The sequence below is a fragment of the Python bivittatus genome, unplaced genomic scaffold (assembly GCF_059951505.1).
Source record: "Python bivittatus isolate LINGU-HERP-01145 unplaced genomic scaffold, Pbiv_v1 ctg000080_np1212, whole genome shotgun sequence".
Classification (NCBI taxonomy): Eukaryota; Metazoa; Chordata; class Lepidosauria; order Squamata; family Pythonidae; genus Python; species Python bivittatus.
The window spans coordinates 9,531,596-9,558,219 of record NW_028277035.1 but is presented as its reverse complement, the minus strand read 5'-3'; the positions used below and the strand labels follow the sequence as shown (position 1 = coordinate 9,558,219).

Sequence of the window (26,624 nt, the reverse complement as noted above, 5' to 3'; positions counted from 1 at the left end):
TCACAATGTTGAGATTTAATACAGACACTTTAGCAGTGGGAAAGTACAAGAAAGGCACCGAAATGTGGGAGAAATGGGATGAATCAGCAGATGAAGAGGAGAGGACCAGCTTTCTCAATCAGCTCCTCCATGATAGAGTACTTCATGGCACGGAGGATACCGTAAGTATTCTAGAGCAGGATGCTATTCTTTGACAAGGAATGGAGAGGCAGGGTTTCTGCAAGGCATTAACAGTAAAGAGGAGTTGGGGAGGGGGAAACAGGATAATATCTGCAGGGAATGTAGAACTGATGAGGGTTAAATCTGCATGCCTTTGGATACAGTTATCAAAATCAAATTTTATGTATATATATCTATCAGCCAAAAGCCCCCCCCATAGATAGATAGATAGATAGATAGATAGATAGATAGATAGATAGATAGATAGATAGAAGACAGACACATACATACACACACACAGATACATACCTACACACACAGAATTTTAATTATAGTAGTAAAATCTGCTGGCCAGAAATGGTCGACGCTTCAGCGGTTCGAGTCCAGCCTTCACGTTAGCAAAGTGAGCTCCTGTTTCCTCCCCAGTTCCTGTAAACCCAACAGTTTGAAAACTCATGTGAGTAGATAAATGGGTACTCTCACTCCGGTGGGAGGAAAAATGCTGGCAGCGCCTTGCAAAAAAGGAGTCGGGAGCAGTTGCCGGTAAGCGCGAAAAACTGTGTGCGCCCGAAAAGGGCGCGAAAGCAACGGAAACCCCGGCTCCTGTGCTCGCCAGCTGGGCTCTGCTCTAGGAAGGAGGCTCTGGCAAACCACTTCCGAAACAATTGCCTTGAAAACTGCAAAAGGACTCGTCCAAGCAGTCACTGCAGAGTCGGTAACGACTGAGCGCAGATAAAAAAAAAAAAAAGGAAAGAGAATAGAGAGAAGAAGTAAAAAGTGCAAGGAAAAAGAGAAAGAACAATAATATAATAAAGAGAAAAGAAATATATAAAGAAGTGACTTCCAACCTTCATCACAAGAAGTATAAACAAATTTAGTAACTCTTCACCCTCTCTAAAGTTACAAAGTTATCTCTTCATCCCATATCCCATCTCTTACCTATAAACAAATGCATAAAACATCATCTTTTCAGTCCTGGTGTCAGCAGAAAGTCCATAAAGGGCAGCCAGAAGTAATATCTTGTTTTAACCTTGATCAAATAAACCAAATTTATATTCCTTCCTTTTACTTCTGTCTTAAGCTTCAGTTCATTCAAATATTGTAGGATTTGATTTCTCTTCAATTCTTTGTTCAATTGTACAGAGTTCTTCAAGGCTTTAACAAACCTCTTTTGTAAATCCAATAGGAAAAAAATGATTCAGGTCACTCTCTTGGTTTGTCATTTGTATTTCCCTTTTAAATTTTAAAACCTCAGCCAGTTTCTTTCGTAGATCCAATGAAACATCCTTTTCTAAGTCATTATCTTGCCCTGTCAGTTGTAAATCCACTTTTGATACCATCTCTATCTTGTCAGATGAAATTTGTTCAACATCCACCATATCTTCAATAACATCTTTTGCACATAGTCTATCCATAGAAACAGACATCATTACTGACGACGTTGATATTGTGGCTATTATTTTCTGATTTTTCAAAAGTCTCCCTCATTATTTTTATTGTCGTAACATTTTGCATAATCTTATAGGCCTGTATATCTTTCTTATTCCTAAAATCTTTAGTCCACTCTAGTGTCCATTTTTTGAAATCATGAAATTGCTTATCTAAAAAACCAAGACAGGATCTATTTCCCATGAGAAGCTGTTTGTCCTTTATAATTAATTCCAAAATCTTATTGTAAAAGTTCCAATATTCCAGTTTAATCTGGATTCTTAGTCCATTTATAACTTTATAAGATCAAAATCTTATTTAGCTTTTTACTGTTTATTTCAGATTCTTACATTCTTAAGCTTATGATTAAAATTTTCTTTCATTCAGGATTGAAGGCAGACTCACCTAGAGTTTTCAAACTTCTTGTTCCAAAGGTCTCTAATAGCTTAGAAGTAGTTAACAGCAATTTCTGAAAGTAATTAGAAAGTGATGTTTGTGAACTTAGTGTCCTTTAAAAGTCTCCACCCCAGTTGCAAGTAAGATGGCTAATCCCATCATCTCATGGCACTCAAACCTGCGGAAAACTGCTGTCCTCAGTTTCCTCATGAGGAGTAGCCATCCAGAACACATGTGGGTGATCTCCTACCCTCTTCTTATCTGGAGAGGTTGCAAGGAACTGGTCTACTCATCAGTTCCTTGGTCTTTGCTGCAGTCATTGGTTCTGCACAGAGCCATCTTCAGTTTGCCTTACCTTGCCTGGAAGCCTGCAGTTATCAAATGTATCATGATGTGGCCATGGGTTTTTTGGTCCCAATTTGCTCCCTCCCTCCACATACTGGCAGACTGGACCATGTCAGGGAGTGGTGCCTTAGGGAGGTGAAGACATTCCTCTTTCCACTGCATGAAAGGAGAAGGGAAAGGTCCACTCCTTTGGTCTTGCTCTGCATTTAGAAGAGAAAGGGACTGCCTATTTGCAGGTGCAGAAGGGTTTGTGGAAGCCATCATTCCTTCTCCCTTCACCCAGATAAAGGGATTGCTTTTTCCCTGCCCCACTAGCAAAAGATGGAAATGTCCATCCCATTTCTGAGAAGTCAGATTTTTTATGATGTGAGCTCTTAACTGAGGTTCTGTTTTCTTTATGGGAGACAATAGGAAGATCTTTACTATCAATTGCCCCTTTGTCAAATCTGAGGCACTGCCTCAGGGCAATCCCACCTAAAGATTGACTCACAGAAACCTTCAGTTACAGAATAAGGAGGAATCCTTTGCTGATCATTCAGAGGTACCCTTTCTCTATGTCCCAATAATGTATAAAGGTCATACAATACAGTGCTCTATGCCCTGATGAAAAATGGACCTGTATAACTAGTTCTGTCATTCTACTTTGGAAAGCTGGGGTTGAGGTTAGGTTCAGAGGGAACTGCCACCTACTTGGCCATTACATAGTTCTTTCTCCATCCCTCTGCACAACAATTTTTCCTTTCCATGGGTACATAAAAAATGGAGATCCCAAGTTTTAGTGACATCTTCTACTGTACATGGGCAAAAGGGAGATACATTATCTTGCAGCTGTTCATTCAGAAGTTTACTATTTGTGGGTAAAGAATGACATAGAAACTATTGCTAGGCCTTTACACCCCATTGCTGTAGATATCCAGGAGAAAAGTAAGCCTTATCCACAGACATATACAACTACATCTTGGATCCTAAACATAATATCCAGAAGTGACAATGAATCTGTGATACGTTCCTCAGTGTCTATCCAACTACCTGTTGAGGAATGGGTCACTGTAGCCCAGTGCTCTGTCTGTCTTCTGTTGTAGGAGTGTTTTGTAATTGGTTACATTCATCCTAGCAATCATATTGTGGCAATGCCCATAACATGGACTCCAAAAGCCCAGTATACCCACTGGCCCCAAAAGTTGGGAAATCCTGTACTACATTTCTCAGTAACTGTAATGTTCTGGAAAATATAGCAATTTGAAATCAGTATGATGCTAAACAAAAATATGCAATATGAAGTCTGTTTGGATTGTGGGTTTCTATCTTGCTATTACATGTTTTCAGCTCCCAATAATGAGTCAAGTTCTGATTCATAGAAGTCACTTATTCATGGCAACACTATAACCAAATAGATTCTCAAGTTAAAATAGCATCATTCTTTTCTTCAGTTGGCAAATGTTGGAGGGCAGAGTCTACCATATATGGTTTCCTCCAATCTTTAGCATTTTGATCTTCAGAATTATGCCAGCTATTGTTATATGGTTATATTAATTAATTTACGGGTATGCAAAAAGAAAAAAGATGGTAATTCACAGCCTGGTTAGAGCACATGCAAATCAAAGAAGCCAAAAATCCATGTAACATGTTTCCATCTGCGTTCTCATCTTTTGTAAATGTTCTACAAACGTTCACAAATTTGTTCCTCACCAAGACACAACACACATATTCTTTATATAATGGTCCTTGGAAATAAATATATTAACCAACCAAGGTAGCATCCCACTCAAGGTTATTACTCTCATGCATGCTTTACTTCCATCATATACTACTTTGATCACATTCAGCAACCATTCCTCAGCTCTCTAGTCATACAAAGCACTCCATAATTCAAATCTATTCTCTTTATCACAGGTTTTCTCTAGATCAACAAATGTTCAATAAACATTGCCACATTTCTCAATGACCTGTTGCAGAGCAAAACTCTGGTCTGCACACGCCCTGCCTGGGATAAAGCCACACTGCACTTCCTCTTGTATCCTTTTGATCAGACGTTCCAGGCACATTTAACTAACCCTGCTATAGTTTCTGCATTTCACTCTTGGCTAACTTTCCCTTTACAGTGAGAAATGATGACAGCATTCTTCCAATCATTAGGCACAGGCACAGATCTAGTTTTCACAAATATGGTAACCAAATCCCAGACCTAATTCAAAAGCAAATTACATCCGTATTATAATATTTTTCCAGTTGCATCATCTACCCTGCAGCCTTACTGTTTTTCAGTACTCTCACCTGTTATGACTTCCTTTTCATCATTTTTTTCTTGGACATTATCATTTATACCATTCATTTCTCTTCCACTCTTTGACATATCATATCACTTCCACACAAATATCTAAAATAGTCTTCCTAACATTCCTTCAATTCAGTTTCATCTCAAATAAAGGTAATTTTATTTTTAATTCCATTCACTTTGCTGGTGGCTCCTCTTTTAGCCCTCTTCACCCACCTCCAAATCAATTGTTTATTTCCATCTAAATTGTTCCACATTTTCTTTGCCTCTTTTAATCTTAACTGTTCCTTGCTAATTGCAACTATCCTTTTCTCTCTTATACAATGTTTTTCTCTTAGCCTCATTTTTGCAACATTTTTAATGCATTTTTCTAATCTACAACCTTTTTCACTCCATCATTCCACCAAGTATCCTTTTTCATACCTCCCATTTGTTTAACTCCACACACATCTCTGGCACTCTATAACATTTTTTCAGTAGTATCCCAAGCAGTTTCCACATTCTCTTTTTTACCTTTTCTATTCCTTTCATTGGGAGTTTAATCTATCTTCTAATACTTTTCCACACACAACTTGTATTTTCTCTTCTTGCAGTTGTTCTACCGTCACTCTAGTTTCTTTCATTTCTTTATTTTATTTTATGTTCACTTCCCCTCAAAAGGTGCACTCCTGGCACTAACAAATATTGTTATATCCTATATGCAGAACCCCTCAGCATCCTTGTATCCTTCACTAATTTTCTTAATATTCATAATAAATAATTATTCATGTCTCCTAACAGTAAATTTCCCACCGTCCTTATCACATCCATATTGATGGTTGCACAATTTCCTCCAAATTCATTCCTAATCCTTCCACTGTTACTATTTATTGGAATATAGCATGCAGCTATCACCAACCTATGAACTCCTACTTCCATACATCCCCACAACAATCTAGAAACCAATTCATATTTTCCAACATCCATATGAACTCTTTCATTCATAATTAAACTATATCTTCATTTCCTTGCATATATTCATCAGTTTCACTGCTCAGGATCAGACCATCTTCATTCACATACATTATGTTCTTTCCTCTTTCTCTTAGTTTCCCAAATATACAACATATCTGTTTTTCTTTCATTTCATTGTTAATTTGTTTTTTTACCATCTATTCCCTTCCATTCCAAGTCACAACTTCCATTTTCCATGGTCATCACCATGTAGGCCCAGAGATACTGATCTATGTTGCTTATGGCTTTGGTCAATCAAGGATTTCTCATAATGCTTTTCAGTAAGATAGAGTTTCATCAAGCTACCAGGTTTAGTCATACCCATGCCTCATGGAATATGCTCTGTTAATAGTAAAGACAGTACCAGTCAACTCTGATGGATTTTGTTCAGCATGCTACAAGTACAACAAAGCTTAGTTTTACCCCAAGTATGCTTACACAATCCTAGGCAAACTAGGTTCTCTGCTCTACAGAGTACCTTGCAAACCGACATACTGTTGTTCTCATCCCACCAGCAACGAGGTCTTTGAAGTGAACCAATACATAAAGCACTTCTGTCTATCATCATTTTTATTTATATGAATGCCTCTAGATATTAAATGGGCCCGGTAGGCATTCTTAATAAAATATAAATGATGGATAGCTACAGTCTAGTGAATTGGTTGAAACAGCAGCTACTTGCTAAGAAAAAAAAAAGGACAAAAGGAAGCAAGGGATTGATTCTGGAACACATAAGAAGAGCTTTTGGAGAACCATCTAAATTTTCTTATGGGGATTGGTTTGTTTGATTGTTTGTTTGTTTGAATGGGTAGCTATGCTCAATTGTGGCAATCTTTTTATGGACATATCCATTACATGGTTTCAACATTCCAAATACTCCTATTGTCTATTCTTGCCCTGAACCAATGAAACCAACATTTTTAGAATCCAAGATTAGACTAGAATCTTATGTATCCTTCTTTGAGAGTACCCCAATGTATCTTCCTTAGTAAACATGGATAGGATTGGATTGTGCTGGTCAAATACTTTACATTCTTAAAAAATGGCATGCTTGGTAAATGTTTATAATTTCATACTCTCTTTTTATAGGGCTAGTATAGTCCCTGTATCCATACATCCCCCAAGTGCCAAGGAAGAAAGGATTTGATCTTGGCAGGCTTTGTTTTAAAGGCAGGAGACAATGTAAGGAAAAAGCGTTGCATACTTCATGTCCTTTCAGCCAGTCGTAGCATGAGCAATGATCTAGAATACCTTTTTAAGGTTAGACACATAATAAGAAGGGATCTCTAGCACAACACATATTTTTCTTCCAGAGAAGCTCAAGAATAATGTATACCCTTTAGAGGAGAAACGAGTATTAATTATCACAAAGTATAAAGCAAGGCTTTTATTAAATGAGTGATCAGAAAAACATTCAGGGCAGGCTGCTTTCCAAACAAATGATCTTTTCCCTGTTTTTATTAGTTAGAAAACATGATAGGGAAAATGAACACATTTATTCTTGTCACAGGTTCAAAAATACAATTTGTCAAGGACTAGCCCTATCATTTGACAGAGTGAGGCAGTTGCCAGGCAATGCAAAGAGGTCTGAATATAAACAGTAAGCTATCTTCACACACGTTTTGCTCAGTTGCTGTATTGAGCCATTTTCGGGGTATGCACAATACATTGAACCATAAACAAACCCACAGAGCTGGGTTGGAACAATACACCAAACTTAAAAAACAAAGGGGAATCAACTGTATAAAGGGAACTTACAATCTTTAACTGACCTGGTTAAGCATGTTTTCTGAACACGATCCTACCTGGCCTTCATTCTACGCTAGCCTGTTGTTCAAAGTTGTATGGGAATGCCGAAGTCAGATTCTGGACAGTTTTTGTATGTGAAATGGGAGACATCCTCCTGGCCTTTACTTCAGGCAACAAAATGCTTTGAGCCAGCCCTATAAAAAAGACTTCTAGATGTTAATAAAATAAGATTCCCCCCCCCCATTATATCCAATATGCCATAATGTTGTGTTAAAATAGGTAAGATTTGTCTCTCTCCTACACAGAAAGCTACATGGCTGATAGCATTCCCTTCATTTATTTATTTTATTTATTTTATTTATTTTATTTATTTTATTTATTTTATTTATTTATTTTATTTATTTTATTTATTTATTTTATTTTATTTTATTTTATTTTATTTTATTTTATTTTTATTTATTTATTTATTTATTTATTTATTTATTTAAAAGATGTCTATGGCCGCCCATCTTAAGACACAGCTCTGGGCAGCTCACAACAATAACATTTATATTCTGTCTGTCAACAGTATTAAAAACTGGGTTCTTTTTTCTCTGTGCCCTTTAGAAATCTCTCCTCCACAGGCTGATCTTTCTGGCCAAGATCTCACCAGACCTGGCTGATAAAAGGAATCTGGCCGGTAAGGAACAATTCTTCCTACTGCTTTCTTCAAGAAGAACATTTTGAAGCAATTGCCAGAAAGTTCTAGGATGGAATGGGTTGGTTTAATAAATACATCCTAAGCTTTTGAAAGCCAACAGCTGGCTTGGTGACCCCTTCAAATACTAATGGTCTTTCTGTCAACAAAACTCATCCCAAATCATGGATAAACAGGAGAAAGGTAGTTCTTTGTGGTTTATACAGTGCAGAAAAAGCTTCCAACAATTTGTACAAGGGGCAAGTTTTGCCAGCAGAATGTTGAGGCCTAGATCAGAGTTGGATAATATGGCCTAAAATCAACCAGTTGATGTCCAGATACCAGCTGTCTTTAAAAATGCAGCAGGTTCTAAGACGTTTCTTGCTCTCTTTTGATGCTCTGCTTCTGTTTATGCACCCTCCCCCACACCCATGCTGCTTTTATAAGTAAACACTGAGTTTTGTTTGGGTAAGGTGGACAAAAATCTATGATGTTATAAAATCACCAAATGGACCCATTATGTGGTGAAGCAATTTGTGCTTGCCTCATTTCTCCTCAGAATACTGGGAACAACTATTTCTGAATTTGCAACGCCACTATTATCAGGGAGTGGGGGTCACAGGCCTTTTGCTTCTCTACCCCACCTACATTATACATATACTGGAGGTAAGCTTACCTGTGTTCGTGTGTACATGTGTAAAATAAGCAAAATGTGATATTTCTAATATGAGAAATTTGTGGGAATGTCACTCAAGTTCATGAACAATTTGATCACCCATTTGTAGCATCTTCAATGCTCCCTTTTATCTCCACCTTTATTCAAGAAGCCCCAGCTAGCAAGATGGTGTCACTGAGCTTCCTTGTGGTGAGAACACCTAAGCAAGAGCAGTGAATGGAAAACATTTCAAGTGAAACTAGCAACTGCATCCATTTTTTTCTCTGTGGATAAATGTAATGGGCTGTGAGAATAACCCTGAGGAATAGGAAGAAGAGCCACAATCAAGACAATGGTTAGATAAGAGAAATCTAAGTCAAAAGCAGGAATGTAATTTGAGAAAGCATCTGAGACTTGACCCTCCTTAGTTCTCTTGAACATAAAGGTAGGGAGGGGTCAGGTGCATTCAGACTTGCAAGATTCTGCTACTGTAAAAAATACTATTAGCATCCATAACTTTGACTTCCTGGTTTGGACTGACAAATCAGTCTCTGAAGCCCCAAATATTCCTTGACCATTTATTCCTAAAGAGCTTAAACTGGTAGGGGAAAACTGACTTACAACTATCTTTTCAGGAGCTGCACAAGTGGGTGGAGCTACATGACATGTACCCACACATGTTCATTACCTGCACATGTTCATTACACAGGAGCCTTACAGTCTCACAAGATTTTAGGACAAGAACACCCACATTATAATGCAAAATCATGTAATGGAGTCTGGTGCCTGAAAAGATTGCTGAACAAATGGAAGTAAACTTGGAATTATAGCAACACTTAAAACACTTTTCCCATCTCTTCTCTCTTACAGCCTTGGAATGAGCCAACTATATCATAGCAATTTTGTCATGCTACCTGGAGCCAAAGCTCTTATGGTTCATTTTCCTGGAGAAATTGTTCCTGTTTAATTATAACATGAAAACTTGTATTCCAGAACAAGCTACACCCAGTTGCTGGAAGACAATTTGTGATGTGGGGGATGGGGGAGGGGGGAGAAAAAAATGACCTTCTTATCAAAAACAAGGAAAGCTGTTGTTGTTTACCCCATTAAGTCTAACTAGGTGAGAGAAAGAAAGTGTTCGCCCTTTCTACCTACTTGTATGCCTGGTTTACTATCTAGGGAAAACAGCTTCCTTGCAAGATAAGAACTTTGACTTCAGCTATTTGCTGAAGACTGTGCTAGATCTCAGGGCCTGGGGTTTAAGAGCAAAGTGGTCATGAGGCTGGATTATGACCAAAGAGTAATTTCAAGGAGAGTTGTCTCTCTGGGACTACCTTAGGCAGGTCTTGAAGAATAATGTCTTTGAGAGAATCAATTGCTATGCATCATTCCATGGTAAAGTTTAGATTGATGGCTAGAACAAACCCTTGCAGGAGTAGAGGGCTGGTTAAAGTGATCCATTTACACTATAACTTCCAAGCATTTCTTCCTTCTTAATTAGTCCCTCAGTTTATGGTGGAAGCTGAGAGCAATGAAACAGACAGGGTATCAGTGAAACAAAATGGAGAAATTGTCAGGACAGATCAGTTCAAGCACAGTGTGAGCCCAACTGAAGGCTCATTTGGAGACCTACTTCAGAGCAAAGAGTGCTTATTTCTCTGACATCATTGCATCCCCACAGAACAGCCAACATTCTTCTATACTGTGAAGCATCTCCTTCACCAAGATGTTGGAGGGGGTGAGAATCTGGAACAGTGGGTGGCTCACTATAAGCAATCACACCATTCTTTGCAGAGACACTTGATTAGATTAAGCTTGACTTGTAATTCAGTGTGGGGCAAATGATAGGGATGTAACATCATTAATTATTTGTCTATTATTTTGGATTATTTTCAATTTGTAGACAAGATGAGTGGAGAGGTAAGGATTATTACCTACTTGTACCTTGCACTTCCTAAATTGCAAATTTCTAAATTGCAAATAGGAAGTGATCAGTGGTCCTTATGGTGGGATGCATTCATGCCTCTCTCCAGTCTATAGAAGGTAGTGATAAGTCCTTGATTGACTCAGGAAATCTAACTGTATATGTTAGTCTCATTCAATTTCTAGGAAAGGTGGATGACTGTAATTCCACAGGCATCTGAATTGATACTATTTATCTGGACCCAGTTGCTTTCAGCTAGGATAGGGGACTAGAAAACTGCTTTGGAGACCTTAATGGAGACCTATCCCAGAACCTAGATGTGGTAGTGTGTCAGCCTGACTAGGTAGACCAGACAGGAAACACGACCAGATGAGCTACTTCTATTTTATTGAAAAGCGACATTAACAGAATCTAGCAAGTCTGAAAGTACAATTCTCCCGCCATCTCCTTTACAGCCTGAGAAACTAGGGAGGGACTCTTCTGAGCCTCTTGCTCCACTCACTATCCAGCTGCAGGCCATGCGGTCTCTTATCTGACCATTCCCTAGGCAGCATCTCTTGGCCCAGTCTCCCAAGGTCTTTTCCACATATCATTACAGTGCTAGCTCTTCTGGCCCTCTTTGCAGCTTCTAACTCCTCCATCCATAATTCCAGAATGTCTGGTAGCTTTCAGGGCAGCAGTCTGCAGTTCTCTAGTCCTTCCTGGTGGACTGAGATGGTGCTGGGCGGTCACTATATAGTACCTAAACCGTTGATCTGGGGTGCTCTACATGGTTCTTGTTTCCCATGCTGTTCAACATGCATTTATCTGAAAGCACAGGGGAAATCATTCAGAGCTTTGAAGTGGGGTGTAATGAGCGACTTATTCTTTACTGTTTAATTAGAAGAGTGCAATCAGTACAGTAATCTTGAATGTTGCTGAAGTTCACTAATGGGCTGGATGAAGGAAAACAAGCTGAAATTAAATCCAGGCAAAATGGAGGTTCTCTTGGTAAATACAGTAGGCAACTGGATTTGGGAAATAGGGTTCAGCCTGTTTAAGAAAGGGCCACCCTTTTTCCACAATTCTGGATAGAATGATTGTCCTTGAGCCAGTGGGTTTGCTGACAGTTATCTAAGCTTTGGTTACATCCCATCTTGCTTATGGCTACATATGCTTCCAGAGCTACCCTTGGAAAAAGTTCTAGAAGTTGCAGCTGGTGTAAAATGCAATGACTACCCAACTAATGTGTGCAAGATACAGGGATCAGATGAACTGTATGCCCCAGAGTTACAAGTCAAGTATTATTGTTATCATCCTTAAACCTTAAAGAGCTTAATCTAAGGGGCTGCTTCTTCCATTATGAACCTGTTTGCTCATTAAACCTGAAGGAGTTCATTGTCAGAGGCCCAGCTTTTTGGTCTGCAGAGGGAGGTCTCTCAGTTGCTGCAGTGCTATGGAATGTATTCCCCTGGGAGCTGCATTTAGCCCTGAAATAAGTGAAGATTGATAATGATTCAGAGGGCAAAAAGGCAACATTTTTTCAAACATTGATTATGTCTATTTTTGAAGTACAGAATGCACACTTTTAAGCAGGTAGAGAATAAGAAGAAAAAAACCACCTCTTCTTGGCATTTAGAGGTTTCTCAAGTGTGAAAGGAAGGATAATACAGTAGCTTACATTCCTTTCTTTATGATGGAGATAGTTCCTTTAACTGACAGAGGCTGGAAAGAGATTTTTTTCCCATACAAAATTGTAATTTTTCAAAAAGAGCCTGCTTTGCTTTGATATCGATTCCAGACTGATCCTATTGCCTTTCCTAAATGTCAGATGGTATTACAAAAGTCTGCTGTGTTTTGTTTTAGAGTACTAAATGTTTGTCTCTACTTCTCATGTTCTTTTGTGTCTCTCCATGTTCTGGTAGTGGGAAACGCTGCTATTTCATTACCTTGTGTATTTGCTGTAATTTAAAGAAGAGTTCTGGAGGGGATCAGATGAACTTTCTGACCCCTGGTGCTGATTGGGCTTTAAAGTCTCCAGCTACTCTCATGAGATTCTAATTTTCTTTTGATTTTGGCTTGGAATGGATTGGGCTAAAGCCTTTTATTTGTACAGTTGCTTTTTGTTTTCAAAGCTTTTCTCCCTGATGAGCATCACAGCTTACGATTTACATATGCTCTCACCCGTCCATAGTATTTTCAAATATTTGGGAAGTCACATTACTAGATGGATTATAAATTAGACTTTTTAAAAATGCATTTGATTAGTGACAACTTGCTCCCCAAATACTCTTCATCTTAGTAAAGTAAATTTTATTGTTGAAACATTGCCTGCTTTCTTGCTCAACCTAATACACATGTGGCAAATAAAAGGGCAAATAACCCTGGCAATCTCTTTTTAATACCTGCAATGAAGAGAGTGTGCTTTTACATTATATAGTGCTTTTACATTACAGGTAGTCCTTGGGTTACGACCACTCATTCAGCAACTGTTCAAAGTTACGATGGTGCTGAATAAGGGGGACTTATGACCGATCCTCAGAGTTCCAGCCGTCACAGCATCCTTGCAGTCACATGATTGCAATCTGGGTGCTCAGTGCTGGGCCCACAATTATAACATTGCAGCAAGCCGTGGTCACATGTTCGCAATTTCCGACATTCCGTGCCAGCTTCCCATTTAATGACCCGCATGGTCCTGGGGTTACGACAGCAACCAGGACTGTTGGGATTGCCGTCGCCAAGCAACATGGTCACATGACATCGTGCTTTATGACTGCATTGCTTAGTGATGGAAATTCCGACCCTAACTGCCATCGTAACACTAGCTGTATAGTAACTGGGAGCTAGTGAGAAATGTACGTAGGCTATGTCAGACCGGCAGTTTTACAAACCGAGCTGTTTAGTAATGTCTATCAATTCTGCAAAGATATAATTGATATCAGCTATGTTGATAACTGATGCAGCTGAATACTGGATGTTTTAACCAGACTTGAAATATAGTCTTTTACACATGTAAATGCCTATGAAGCAATTGAATCCCCAGTTCTGGGTAACCATTGATGGAACAACTGTCTGAAATAGACTAGCTGCTTAAAACACTGTAAATATCAATTGTTTAAATGAAAATATACCCAACTGTCTAAAGTTCATTAGCAAATAGACACTGAATTCAGCAAAAGCTGCATTCGATTCATGCCTCAGCTTTACTCTGTATATAAGAAGCATTTTCCGACTTTGCAGGGTAGCAAGAGAACATTTCGAGAACATTTTGTTGAGGATTCCCTATTGATTACTTTTCTTAACCTAAAAGAAAGATAACGTGTTCAAAACAAATAGATACCCTTATGACAAATGAATTGGAGAAAAAAATGTCTCTGTAATAGATGTTTAAACATACATCCTCTCTATGACAATGAGTTGCATTATTTCTCCATGGTTCTTTCTTGCCCTTTTTTTTCTTTTTCTTTTCCCATTTGGAAACTCTTGGATTTTGGAAATTTTGCTGAATATCCTCTCTTCTGACCTCAAAAATGTTTGTGGACAATCTAACTTCTGTAACACATATAGCTAAAGATATTTTATTGAATTGCCTTCTTAAAAGTTGTTTGAACTGCATTTCCATACCAAGACTCTAGGCCTTCTTAGCCACTTGCCTTATAGCACTGGTTCAGACTTGAAAACCTGAACAGAAACTGATGTTACCACTATGATTTCTTTACAATGGCAGACTTAGTTCAGACCCTTTAACATCTCATCCATTTTGAAGGTTTGTAATACTGTTGGGCTCCACGGGAACAGGAAAAGTTTGGCATATGATAGACAATATTGTTGATTTTGATAAACATTCTTTTCTTACACTGATTTATTTGAAAGACTTATCTCATTGGTGTCTGAATGCATCTTTATTTTTGAATTAAGGGACTGATCACAGACATGAGTTTTTACCCTAAATCTCTCTCAAGCAGTATAAGCCATAATGATAAATAGAAAATTACAGAACATTGGACGCAGGGCTGGGGTTAGGGAAGGAAAAGCTATGTGATTTTTTGCTATGTGAAAATAATAATATAATCTAGCGAAGAAGAGAATCTACTTTTTGCTCACCTGCCATTATAGATACAAGCCAATTGTTGCAGGGGAGCAGAACAAGCCAGGGATGGTTGAAAAGTTCAATTGCAGGATGTAGGGGAAATAAGAACTAAGGCCTGGATTGTCCTTCCTGCAAGAACTGCTAACTCCTGGGTCATAGTTTAACCGGCCCTAAATGGGTCAGGTTGTGTAGGTCGGGGATAGAATGGAAATAAAATGAGCTAGCTTTGTGAGCAGGGAGCTAATTCTGAAGCAAGTACTGTAGAAGCCCTCAGTTTTGTGGTGTGGCAAGGAAGAAGAGGGAGCAGCACCCTCTTCTGGCAGAAAGACCATCATGCACAAGAGATAAATGGGAGAAGGTGCAGCCTGATTCTGAGATCCTACCTCCTGAAACTACAAAGCAAGTGGGTGGCTTGGGTGTGTGCGTGCGTGCACAAAGCATTCTGATTGGCTGGCAACAGAGAAAGAGAAGTTGGAAGTTTCCCCTCTAAAGAGGTTGCCCAGTGGGTTTGCCTGAGGAGGGAATCATTGCTATGGAGAGTCAAGCGGGGGAGAAGCCGAGGGAGACAGAGTTGAGAGAACTGCTTCATGGACTTTACGCAAAGGCAATTACAGTGACCATGTTTGCCAAGGAAGCGGGGAAAGTTGGACTGCTTAAATATGAACTGTGTTCTTAGAATGTATATACTGTGGTTGTGTGAGAGTGAAGCTTTTTAATTGGGGGATTCATCCCAACTGAGGTCAACAGCTTTAATGTTATCTTTGTGCCTGTGTTACACTGGCCATGTATCTGTATACTACATCCTAATGATAGAAGTAAAAGATGCAAAAAAGTCACAATTAGAAGTCAGATAGTTTCTTTTTTCTTGATGGATGCTCAAAAAGGGAGGAAAATCACCCTTTAGTAGGGTTACCAGATAGTTGAACAGGAAAAGGAGGACACAGACAATTGGAAAGGAGGACATGTGGGGGGAAAGGAGGATGCACTAACCATTTCACTTTCTTGGCATCTGTGACAAAGATTACAGTGAAAAACTGCAAAAAACAAAACAAAACTTAGGTCTCCATGTATATGAAATTACTTTTTCCAGCATCAGAAAGACTGGTTTTTCAAGCATAATACTTTTCCAACAAACCTTTATTTTCAGGAACATATGCTAGTGATAATATAGAATCACGCGGTTCTTTTCTTGCAAACATTTCATTACCTGGCTATGAAACGTTTGCAAGAAAAGAACCAAGCTCAGAGAACCCCAAGGACTCCACAGTTCAACCCTGAGCTACACATATTCACCTCTATTAATAGAGAATCAATGCTGCATGTTCCAAATTTCACCATAGAAAAGTATGACGTGTCATGTGAACTATAGACCACAGTGATTGTAGATTTGAAGAGGTTGGATTGAAGCTGATTGCTGGAACCAGCAAATAAATAACATAAATCTGACGGATGAGGGGAAAAAAGCAGACAATTTAAAAGGCCACAATAAACAAAACTCTGATTGACTACTGTTGTGAAAATGGTCCAACCCCCCCACCCCACCCCCAAAGATAAGCAAGGCTATTACAGGCACAACACTGGAGAAATACTGAAATACTCACAATGGAGGAATGGATTGTGAAGATGGCAGAATTTGCAGAAATGGCAAAATTGATCTATTTGATCAGGGATAACACAATAAGTACTTTTGTAAAAGACCGCAACCCTTTTATGGACTTTTTGCTGAAAATGGGGAAAAAAATGAAATGGTGATTTCTGGTTTTGCTGATTAAAAAGAGTTGAATATGGAATAGAGAGGAACTATGTAATGTAATCTTAGAGAGGCAGGAGGGATAATAAGCTTGTTTGTAACTGCTGTAAAGAAGATCGGAAGTTACTTCTTTATCTTTTTCTTTTTTTATCTGTATTGTCTCTCACACTTTTTTCCCCTTAACTTTCCTTTAGATATGTTTTCGTGTTTATCTTTTACTCATGTAAAAAGCTTCAATAAAATTTATATAAAAAAACAAACACTCCTTCCCCAGCTGCTAAAAAAGCTGGACGATATTTTATTTTAAGGCTGTGTCTGCCGGATGGAGGACATGAGGAGAAAAAGGGGCTCTTGACTTCCATATTATTATTGGTTGGCTAGGAGAATCTATACTATTTATGGTTTCCTGCCATAAACTGTGGTAACAGGAAGCCAGCAGACTACTTAGTGCAGGCCACCTTATCAGGATGTCCAGGGGAAAAAGTGGGCAGATGTCCTAATGGCTCGACAGCCCCTCCCCTGTGCAACAAACAGTAACAGGCTGACTGGAGCAATATGGACACCCTTCTTCTGTGGTATGAGTTACTACTAATTTGATTTTTAGCATGATTTTTTCTTTTAGTCATCCAGTGATGTGCTCTACTCTGTCCTGCGGGATTTAAGAGACATGGAGCAGCAGAAGAGGTAAGCCATTAGCAGCAATAATGTATTCCCTCAGGGCCAAGGGCTTTTTTTCCTCCACCTCACAATTCTAATGAAAAGTTTTGTTTTGAGACCCTAAAACTGCATTTTGTACTTATGGGGCACAGAACTGAGCCTTTCAGTGCTGAATATTTTTGGTCAACAATCCTTAAAGGACCTTCTTTTGGCTTCCAGCAAGTTCTCGCTCACTTGTGGCACAAGCTTGGTCCAGCTAGTTATCTCACAAATGTATAAAGTAGAGGACCATCTATGTAAGTTATCTGACAGAAAAGTGAGATAAAGATATAAATAGTAATTTTGGCCAGACTTAAAATGCCTTTTGCAGCCAGAGGCCTGGCCCTGAAAGATGGGCCACTGACATATATTGATTCCTGCAGCACCGTGATCACTATTTGTGTGAATGAGCTGTCATGCCTTAATGGAGCTTTTCTGTCACCAAATGGAACCATTATTTCCTGTTATCATGGGTGACATCTGGTGACAGTGAGGAATATTTGGTTAAATGACATCCGTGCATTTGTCAACCTGCCAACACAGTTCCAGGGTGCCGGATTCTTACAGGAAAACCCTGCTTGTTTCTGAGGTTTTTGTTACTCTGAGAATACATTTTGCCTTTTGCAAATTTTCCCTCTTGAGGCTTAAGAAATGTCTTAATTTCTAGATCTAAGGCAGCTTGGAATTGTCCCTCTTATTATTAGTATTCTTTCTGTGTAAAGCTTTGGATTCCACTGCATGTTTCTGTCTGAAGTGAGGCTCACTCGACTTAATTTCCTTCTGCTCCAAAGGACAAGATTGGCTACTTTATCTTCTTCAAGCATGAGGAATAATACTCAGTGCTCATCCCCTCTCACTGCTATTTAAAGCGACATTGGTCCTGATTCACCTTTTTTGGGGCGGGGGGGCTCTATTTCAGAGTGCTAGTCCTGGATGTCAAGATCCTGGTAATGTCGCACAATCTCCCTGCTCGACTTTTCCAACAGTGGAACTATAAAGTGTTGAATCTACCTGAGAGATATCTGAACTACGAGACTCCTCATGAGGAGCCAGTGGAGGCTACCATCTGTGAATGCCTCACTGCACTCTTAAGACTGGGCAAATATCTGCTGAATTATCCCAAGGTATAGTTTCTCTTCCAGCTGTTTCTTGAACACTCCTTAAGCCTCTTCCATGCCTACGACTACTATCCTAGGACTCAAAAGGTGCTGGTAACTTAACTATGGCAGGCAATTCACCCTGTGAGACCCACTGTGAGAGAAGACCCAATTCTAAAGACTTATGCACTAAGCAGTCTCCCTGTCTAGATGCAGTGAAACACAGCTTCCAGCTGAGTTATTGGGGCTGCTCATTGGGGGGATGGGGGTTGCACCCAGCAGGAGAGTTCCAGGAAGGGGAAGGCTATTTCATGCAGAGGTCCCACACCCACCCTCAGCTGCATGCAATATAGTCATGCAAATATCTGGCATAATGCAAGGTGTGGGAAGAGGATGGGGGCTTAACTTTATGGAGGTGGGAAGGGAGACCCAGAGTCTGCAGCCATGGCAGCATCTGTATTTCTAGCATCTCCTCCTCCAACAGTCTCCAGCAGCTAAGACATGGCTGGGAAGGTGTGGAGTGCAGAAAGGTGGTCCCTCATGTTTGGGACAACTCAAAAGGTGTGAAGGGGTTCTCTTATGTTATACCCCTACATTCCCCTCACCTTTTTGTCAGGGAGTAACTTTCTCTTCCCTGGGGAGCATTAAGCAGGAGATGGCACTGGAGGCAGATCTCTGGCTTGTGAATTCTCAGGACCTTCTTTTGTTGTCCACAGATGCCTGTGAAATGCCCTTGCCTGCCTCAGCCTAGTGCCTCCCAGATGCCCTGGGACAACCATCCTAAGAATTCCCAGCCTGTGATTGCATCATCTGGGAACTTGGGGAGTTGCAATTTCAATTTATTGAAGGGCAGCAGATTAGGGAACCTGCTGTAACACTTTTTGTTGTGGATGTGACAGTGGGAGCGGAGCACAAGGACTCACTCTTGCAACTGACCTTTGTGATCAGCTGAAGGAAGACTTGCACATGGGAGGGTGAGATGTCCCCACCCCTCACCCCTGGCATTGAAAATGTTAGTGATGGGCAGGTTTTTACCTTTACTGCAATGATGTCTCTCAAAATTGGCACTTTACTTCCCTTCCCTCCCAATTCCATGAGTGGATGATAGCTATTATTTATTTTTGATGGAGATTTTCAACTAAAGTATGGCGGAAGTTTTTTTAATTAAAAAAATCCTTCTCCCCATCTTTTCTGTTCTTGGTAAAAGGTCTCTGACATGCCAGCACTGCTCTCTACAGCCACTGTTATTCACTATCCTGATGATTTATATAGGGAGGAAGCACTCAGATTTGGTGCAGGCAATCCCTCTGTCCCCTGACAGTTGGGCGCCATCACAGCACCCACAACCTCTGCAACAGTTTGATCATTTGATGCTCTTATTCCTGCCTAGTCTCATCTTTTCAGAGAAAGAAGAGGTGAGGCAGGTGCTTTTCTTGCTTTTCCATTGCATAAATTAGCAAATAACTGTTTTTCCAAAACGGTTGGTATGCCACAAAACATTGCTCCAGTGGCACTGTGTTTATTTACCCATGCTGGGCTGTGGAATATTACCTGACTAGCTGCTGCTTCTCTCACCTTCAGAGCCCTAAGAACTTGCCAGATCACTTCTTGGAAGAAGTCCCAGAATTCATTGTTTCCCAAGACACCATTGGCTTCCTCCTGGAATGTCAAGAGTTACTGAGTCCGGCTCAGTTCCTGCATCTATTTGAGTTTCCTCTGGACATCCAGATGGACTCAGGTATGTGGTAAACTGAACCTGAAGGTAGGAGGCAGACCTATGGCAATTTTGCAGTGTGTGACTTTAAGACAGGGTTGAGGAAACAGAGGCTTGTAGTATTATAGAACAACATATTCCAGCCCATCACTGGCTATGCTGGCTGGTGCTGGTGGGATTTATAGCTGATCATTTGGAAAACCATATGGCTTAAGGTGGTCATTGCATAAAGTTGTAATCAGCCTAATTTGGTGGCCAGATTAAGCATCAGCAGTAAGATACTGTATCCTGAAATCAATCTATACTACTGGGAGTTACTCTTATTAAGCAGAATGAAAGAGCATCAAAAGCTTCACCAAAACCACTTGGGTAAGCAGCAATGACAGCCTGGGGACCAAAAAAAAAAAAAAAAAGAGTGCCTAGTAGTAACAACTCCCTCTAATGTAATAGTAGCTGACTGCTGCGTTACAGGCAGTGTAATAAAAACAGTCTTTACTGCAAATAAGCATCTGCTATAGCTTGAAGATTAGTGTGAACACACCCTGTCAAAAACTTGAACTAATCTATGAGGTCCTATGTTCTACTGTTTTTATAACTGCACAAATTTGATAGACACACAGCTGGAAAAATTTTATTCAAAGGAATTTATGGCATGTATGATAGACTCCTAAGGATGTTATTGTGTTTAGTGTGCTCAGTGGCCCTTGCATAAGATTATTACAACCATAAATATTTTAAATCGCATACCTTTGAAATAACAAGACAGAGTGCTGAGACAAAAGAGTCTTGTCACACTAGTTTCTCCAAGCTTTAAGGCTGATAAATAACATGGCTCTTGTATATGGTACCTGTCAGTTTATAGGCCATTCTAATTATCTTCCAGCTTCTTTTCTTTCTGGGGAGATAGAACACAACCTTAAAGTCTACAAAGCTTTCAGGACAAGACCACTATATTAGCAAAATCAATGATAAGCAAAGTCATGTAAAAATAAGAAAAGAAATACGAAAAATGAATTCTGGAAACCAGTTGGTCTCTGACACTACCTACATATTCATCTAGGTAGGGTTCTGTAGACTGACATAAATTTATTCCTAGGAATTATAAATCACAATTTTGAAAATTGGAGGGAGCATCAAAGTGAAGATTTAAAGTGAATTGTCACTATGGCCAGTTTTGTAAAACTATGGCCAGTTTTGCAAAGCTCTGTTGCTACAGGAATATTGCCATGAATCCTGGTTCACTCTTGTGGATACTGAACCTTCAGATGCATAATCAAAGATCTGCAAATGCCAGGGAGGGAAAGGCGTTGGCCCTAGGTACTCTATTCTATGTGGGAGACCTGATTTAACATCTAAAAGGAGTGACAGAGATATGCCAAGTAATAAGAGTAACCCAGATGTCAGCCTTGTTTATATGTTTTGCACCCTGCCCCTTGGTTTTCCCTGTTGGAATCATTGTAGTGTACACGTTGTGGGTTTCCTCTATCTGTTTGGAGATGGAGAAATGGCTCCACAGACATGGAACTCCTCCTGTGTATAATCTCCCTTCCATTCTTTGGCAAGTACTCATCTTTCCTCCTATTATACAAATAAAAATAGCATAAACAGATGTGTGCTTGGTGATAGTGACTAGATCTCCTAGTGGCTCTTTAGATTCTCTCCTCCCGAGCTAATTCCCACAATTGTGAGTCTTGGACCAACAGTCAAAGGTGTTGCATCCCACATCTGGGGGTTCCCACCCCCAATTTAGGATTAGGCTTGCAGTTGCAAAAAGATACAGTAAGCGCATCTCTTGAGTACATATTGACAAAGGGGAAAAAAGACCAAACAGGATTTAGAAATAGTTTGATCAAAGGTAACAGGGATAATAGAAGGAGCAGTATCCAAGATCCATCAATTGTCCAGCCATGCAATCTAACAGAAGAAGCTTTTGGCTGTTACGTGAACAGAACCTTCACTTTTTGTTCATAAAAGCAGGTGGCACCCAAAAGCTTGGGTGGCCTCTGTCAGCCTTCTTTCTCAGGCAGGTTATGGAAGAGGATTATTTGTTTCAGTAAAGTTTACTTATGTTACCTTAAAACGCACACACATACACACACACACAAAGTAAGTTCAGGAGGAGTTACTGGAACCGGTTACTCTTTAGGACTAAATGAGATGTAGGAGCCTTGTAAAGAAGTGATGTTATTTGCCAGTGTTAGAAAACTTGTTTCCCCATAAGCATATTTTTCAGGTTTCTCTGCATTGCTCCCAATAGTATCTTGGGGTTATGGTTCAGGGAAAGAAATAAATTTTCCCTGTTATAGTGCTGTAATCCCAATCTGATTCTCTCCCCATAGCATTTATTTTAAAAAGACCTAGCTCTGATTTGTAGTTCTCTTGAGTTATGTACAATTGGAGACCTGATAGAGCATTGAAAGGTTAAGATTGCTCTCCATAGGACAGAGACAGAAAGAAAATAGAAAGATAATAAATGTTTCCTTCAGAGGGGAAAATGGAGCCACTTAAGGGACTTCAAGTTGGCTATGTCAAAAGATTTTGCTGCTTCACTATTTTTTGCCAACAGCCATCTGGAGATTTAAATATGGGTCCATCTATCACAGGGTTTCCCAAACTGTGAGATGTACCTCTGTTGGGGAGGTGCAGTCAGTCAAGGGGAGGTGTGAAGAACTTTTTGGTTGTACATTGTTACAATAAATCCACCTTTCCCAAAGTTTCATTGTATTGTTGTCATTGTTTATTTGTGTTCATTGCGGTGTTTCGTTTTTAGGAGAGATGTATGCATTAAAATTACACTAAAGGAAGGTGTGATGGCAAAAAGTTTAGAAACCCCTGATCTATCATGTATTGTGGCAGAGGTAGGCAGAGGATACACAGAGGGAGTACTTTCAGTGACTACTTTCTTGACAATAGCAGTAACTATTTCCCACAAATTAGGGTGCTGCTACAATAGAGAATTCTTGAGGTGGGGGATAACCCAGAAATGGCATTGTGTATGAAACTGTGTCATCAAGCTGCAAGGCACTGAATCCTTTCATTCTAAGCCTTGGTCCTTCCCTGCGTTAAGGAAGCATAACACAAATCAGAGTGGCGATTTTGTCCATGTGTCACTGCAGAGAAAAGTGGTAAGATTGAGTCTTCCCCCCACTTTGCTGTGTCTGCATGACACACGAAACAAACAAAATGTTTAATGAATGTGCACATATCCTCCATCTTAGCCTTTGCAGAATTCATTTTAAGCAAGGTTGGAAGCTTACCTCATTCAAATGTGAGGCAGTCCACATCTGGGGCTTGCAGTGGTCCAGAATGATGATCGTTTGGGATTTGCATAGCACAATGAGACTCAAAACTTTGATTAAAATTTAGCCCACTGCAGAGATAAGATTGTGATGTGTGTGTGCTTGTTAACCAAACTTTTGGCTTCAGCATACCATTGGAGCAGAGTCATTAGCAAGGCTTTGTTCACAGTAAGTCAGTTCTGAAATTAATGTAGTCCTTGTTTTGGTCAAAGGATTTGTCTTTCGAAGTGATAATCCAACATCTGTTTAAGTTCTTCATAGCCTGCAGGAAGGTACAGTATAATGATTCCCCCCCCCCCCCCCGTAGATAGTGATACATGCATGATACTTTCCAATGCATGAGTAGAGGCACAGAACATTTACTGCTAGTTAGACTAACATCACCTGCTAGGCACCAGAATTGCCTTTATGTGCCTGCCACATTAACATCACTGGCTGTTGCAGTACGAGTAGTCCTTGTTTAGTGACTGCCTCATTTAGCAACCATTCACAATTACAATAATGATGAAAAAGTAACTTTGCGACCAATCCTTGCAATTATGATCTTAGCAAGTCTGTAAAGCAAAGGAAAGCTGAAGTAAGATTGTAAGCACAGTTGTGGTTTCACTTAGTGTCTGCTTCACTTAAAGACCAAGTTGCCAGTCCCAATTGTGGTCACTAAATGAGGGCTATCTGTAGAAGTACCAGGTTTGAATGCTACACAACATTAATTATACCGTATTGAGCACTGGTTTGTGCAAGCTGACTTCAGGGAGATTTCACTACACAGAATATTAATAAAAGTAGACTAACAGCTTAACTCTAGACAAGATTGGTTGTAAAAAATGTTAACAAAAGTACTGAAATTTTCCAGAGCTTCTTGGCTGCAATCCCACCATCCTGTTGCATTTTAAAGCCCCTGTCAGCTATGAAAGAAATATCTGGTCAATAATTTGCAGCCAGCAACTTTTCTCAATAGTTGTAACCTTATTTACATGCTGCTGTTGGTAGCTGGATTGGGGAAGAAGGAAAGTTTAATTCCGAATAAGGATACAGAATGAGACAAGCTCCAGGAATACAATGCTAAACTATGTTGTGTGAGAGGTGGTGATGCTGGGGGTGTAGTTAATGGCTGGGTAGAGCCCTGGAGCCAGCATGGGGCAACATTTCCTGGCAATGTGGGAATGAATCATCCTGAACGTCTGCAGAACTTTAGTGATTCAAAGAAAAATGTGGTTACTTCCACTACCTCAGAGAATAAAGAGAGTCTTGGCTCCCCAAGACAATTGATTTTGTCAGATCAGTTGGGTAAGTGCTGAAGTGGTAAATGACAGGGGGTGGAAGTGTCATAGGTCAAGGAATGAATGTGTGCCACGTTATAAAGAATTCAGCAGTAGTGAGAGGAAGATGGGCTTACCTGTAACAATCATTCTCCATCAGGCATTTGGGTAGCAATCCCCAACCTTGGGACCACAAGATGATTGACTGGACATCAGCTCTCATATTATCTGGCCAGCACCGAGTCATAAAGGCAGTTGCACTTGGGCATTCTCAAGCATACACCCTCCCCCCAGTTATCTTATACCGTTCACATTTTAATGTGTGAATATCACCTAAGTATATATGTTCTTCCATGATGAACGAACAATCTGTATATCATCCCTCTGTGTGTCTTAACATAAAGTTTGGCTGCGTTCACATATGCCAGCAAGCAAAGTGTTACATATCTCTGGTGCTTGAAAGCTTGTATATACCTGATGTTAAGCCACAAAATTCCCTAAGTAGCTATCCTTGAAGAATATATGCCACACAGGCAAAGCCGGGACTTTATTCCCATTAGCAACAAGCTTGCATACTAGAACGCCTTCTAATCCCTATGTGCTGTTCATGATTGCTCTTCTAACCCTGTCTCTTTTGTCTCAAAAACAGAGAACATGTTTTCTTTGTCAGATCGGTTAAAACTCCATCTCGATTGGGCTGCTGTGAAGGGGTCCTACAAGAAAGAAATGTCTTTGTAACATCTGGAACATAGTATTGATAGAAATGTCAGATAGCATCCTTAAAATTCTGATAGAGAAGAATGATAATCAACATGGATTACTTGTTTGTAATTTTTTTAGATAATTAATTTTGTTTTGTTTTGTTTTAAAAAAAGATGTGTTCTTTCAGAATTAGTATCTTCGATACTCCCAGTTCAAATAAATGTAACCCTGCATATATTTTGGCTCTGACATTGTTTTGTAGAAGGTAGGGAGTATCATTTCCGTCCTAATTAATTTTTGTCACTATCATTTTGAAATCTAGAGTATACACAGGAAAGGAAGCCATCTTTCCCCAATTAGCATGCTACACAGAACTATTAAAATCAATACAGCTTTACCCTAGTAGCACCTCATTTATTTTCCTAGCTTCAAAATTTCTATCATATTAATGCTACTACTGGCAATTTTAGGATAGTGACATCTTCTGGAACAGAAACAAGGAAAAATAGCAGACTTGTTCCTATTTACCTTCAGGTTTGTGTTTGGGGACAATCAAATATGCAGATTTATCCAGGATGAATCATCGTCACGAAGAACTATAAGCTCCACCACTTTCTCAATTTCAGAAATCTTACTTTGGTAGTAACCTGAAAATTCCACTTCCCATCTTGTATTAAAAGCAGTGAAAGATGGATCATATTTCTTCCTCTGGTCCCTGTTAATGTATGAATCAGCCTTCTGCAATACAAAATACCAACCAGTATTTACTCCTTTAAATGGAAGGAGCCAGGAAATGCTGAACGTTTAGAAGGCAAAGTAACAGCTCACACCTCCATAAAGAAATAGTGCTGGAACCCTTCCAGTTCCAGATATTCAGACAGCTTGTTCCAGCTGACCTTCAGATCCAGAACAGATGGAAACACACAGCAACCTGTCAGAGTCACTTCTATCCATATTGAACCACCGAGGCCTCTTGCACTAATGAATTGTGTGTGTTGGGCCTTGATCTTAGGTCTATCTAAGATGGTCAGGACACTGGCACTTGGGATGGAATGCAAACACCCAGAGCAATTCCTGTGGAACTGGAACAGCTGTCCATGATGGGATCTGGCAGGAGCAGATGAGTCCTGGGCCGCTTACCATGTTCAGTGAGGAAGAAGGAATAGGACTTCTCTATAAGCAGAACATGTTCTAAATTTTTTCGCCCCAACTTCTAATAACTTGGATCCAAGGCCAATATTTCTGTCAGCTCATGAGACTCTGGTGAAATCTGTTAGAATAGCCTAGGTCAAGGCCAAGTCTTGTAGTCTGGGTTTCCTCCATCTCATTCTACAGCAAACGAGCAAATGTAGCACACAGCAAGTGAGAGTCAAGAATTTGAATTAAAATGTAAACAGGGAGGAGTGTAAGTTGAGGGGCAGTAGAACTCAAAAGGCAT

The 26,624-nt window shown here is 39.8% G+C and overlaps 1 protein-coding gene across 2 annotated transcripts; it reads left to right on the top strand.

Annotated features, from left to right (window-relative positions):
• Positions 1 to 5: 5 nt before the first annotated feature.
• LOC103068270 (testis-expressed protein 47-like) lies at positions 6 to 25,423 on the top strand. Of its 2 annotated transcripts, XM_088134746.1 has the most exons (8): positions 6 to 161; positions 2,445 to 2,447; positions 7,952 to 8,024; positions 8,581 to 8,687; positions 17,042 to 17,103; positions 18,035 to 18,239; positions 19,803 to 19,950; positions 25,134 to 25,423. In XM_088134746.1, the coding sequence occupies exons 1-8, from the start codon at positions 6 to 8 to the stop codon at positions 25,220 to 25,222; spliced, it is 843 nt and encodes a 280-aa protein (XP_087990872.1). In that variant the 3' UTR covers positions 25,223 to 25,423. The 2 variants fall into 2 exon arrangements, 1 of the variants encoding a protein (XP_087990872.1); XR_015795044.1 differs by lacking the exons at positions 6 to 161; positions 2,445 to 2,447; positions 7,952 to 8,024; ... (2 more) ...; positions 18,035 to 18,239; positions 19,803 to 19,950 and adding an exon at positions 23,436 to 23,497 and having other exon boundaries at positions 25,134 to 25,248.
• Positions 25,424 to 26,624: the final 1,201 nt, after the last annotated feature.

Coding starts and splice junctions, on each gene's coding strand:
- LOC103068270 (XM_088134746.1), top strand. CDS start 6: ATGTTGAGATTTAATACAGACACTTTAGCAGTGGGAAAGTACAAGAAA. Junction 8,688..17,041: donor ACATTATACATATACTGGAG/GTAAGCTTACCT, acceptor TTTTTCTTTTAG/TCATCCAGTGATGTGCTCTA. Junction 19,951..25,133: donor GGACATCCAGATGGACTCAG/GTATGTGGTAAA, acceptor TCTCAAAAACAG/AGAACATGTTTTCTTTGTCA.